Consider the following 1,737-nt stretch of genomic DNA (forward strand, 5'->3'; position numbering starts at 1 on the left):
AATACCAATTCATATGAAAGGTACATAATATCTAAGATAGATACTATTTGTTATCTAATATAGATAATATGCCAAAATGGACAAAAGCTGACTCATCACACAACCCAAAATCTCTCATTCCTTGGCTTCCTTACTTTCAAACTACATCATCAATAGCCTTAATACTTGTTAATCTCTATGCAACCTTGGTGAAAACATTGCAATTAAGAAATTAGTTGCTTCTTTTTGGTTCAGAGATATGATGTATCCTTGTTCAATATCACATCTTTGGTAAGATACCTGACAGAGATACCCAGGATGAAGATTTATCTCTAAAATTTCCAGAAGCACTATAACTCAAAATGGTATCCAATGTTTTTTCTGTGTTCCTTACTAAGATGAAAATATCTTATTTTTCTGTAAGACTTTATGAAATAATTGAGAACATGAAGGACCAAGCGCTACTTTTTTTTTCTTTTTGGGTCACACTCAGCAATACACAGGGGTATATTCCTGGCTCTACTCTCAGGAATTACTCCTCACGGTGCTGGGGGACCATATGGGATGCTGGGAATAGAACCCGGGTCAGCCGCGTGCAAAGCAAACGCCATACCCGCTGTGCTATCACTCCAGCCCCCCAAGCACTACTTCTTGACAATTCTAAATAAAATAACTAAGATACTCTCACCCGGTCAGTGAAGCTCTTTTCCTAAATACTCAGAAGGGGGAAGGGCAAAGTGAAAATTGTAAAGACATTATTGCTCCTGTATAAGTAATGCATTCTCATGTCTCCTTTATGAATTTAGAAACATCAAGAGAATGATAGGAGAAAGGAATATTACAGAAGTCACCCATTTCATCCTCGTGGGTTTCTCAGATTTGCCTAGACTCTTAACACTGCTCTTCATTGTATTCCTGTTGATCTACATTACCACCGTGACTTGGAACCTGTGCCTGATTATTTTAATAAAGATGGACTCCCACCTCCACACACCCATGTACTTCTTCCTCAGTAACCTGTCCTTCATCGACATCTGCTATGTGACCACGACGGTTCCCAAGATGCTCTCCGGCTTCTATCAAGAACAGCAAACTATCACCGTTATGGGTTGCGCTATTCAGTATTTTGCCTTTTCATTGATGGGACTGAGTGAGTCTTGTGTCATGACAGCCATGGCTTATGACCGCTATGCTGCCATTTGTAACCCACTTCTCTACTCATCTATCATGTCACCCACCCTTTGTGTGCGGATGGTATTGGGATGTTATACGGCTGCATTCTCGGGTTCTCTATCCCAATTCTGTGCCATACTTCGGCTCTACTTCTGTGGGCCTAATATTATTGATAACTTCTTCTGTGACATTCCCCAACTCTTAAACTTGTCCTGTACTGATACTTTCCTTTCACGAGTCCTATTGGCTATAGTAACAATGATCTTTGGAGTAACAAATGCCATACTTATCACGATATCCTATGTCTATATTGTCCTCGCCATCTTAAAGATCACTTCCGCTAAAGGTAGATCCAAGGCTTTCAACACCTGCGCTTCTCACTTGACAGCTGTCACCCTCTTCTACATGTCAGGTGTCATTGTTTATTTGAGTTCCGGCACTGGAAGCTCTTCACCCCTTGACCGATTTGGATCAGTGTTCTATTCTGTGTTGATCCCCATGTTGAACCCTTTGATATACAGTCTGAGAAACAAGGAAATCAAAGATGCCTTGAAGAAGCTTCCAAAGAAGAGAAGGTATTGCTGA

The 1,737-nt window shown here is 40.6% G+C and overlaps 1 protein-coding gene across 1 annotated transcript; it reads left to right on the forward strand.

Moving 5' to 3' along the window:
• Positions 1 to 795: 795 nt before the first annotated feature.
• LOC101545194 (olfactory receptor 5AN1-like) lies at positions 796 to 1,737 on the forward strand. Its single transcript, XM_004622027.2, has one exon. It carries the CDS (start codon positions 799 to 801, stop codon positions 1,735 to 1,737), a length of 939 nt encoding a protein of 312 aa, XP_004622084.2. The 5' UTR covers positions 796 to 798.

Source organism: Sorex araneus, chromosome 6, assembly GCF_027595985.1.
Source record: "Sorex araneus isolate mSorAra2 chromosome 6, mSorAra2.pri, whole genome shotgun sequence".
Lineage (NCBI taxonomy): Eukaryota > Metazoa > Chordata > Mammalia > Eulipotyphla > Soricidae > Sorex > Sorex araneus.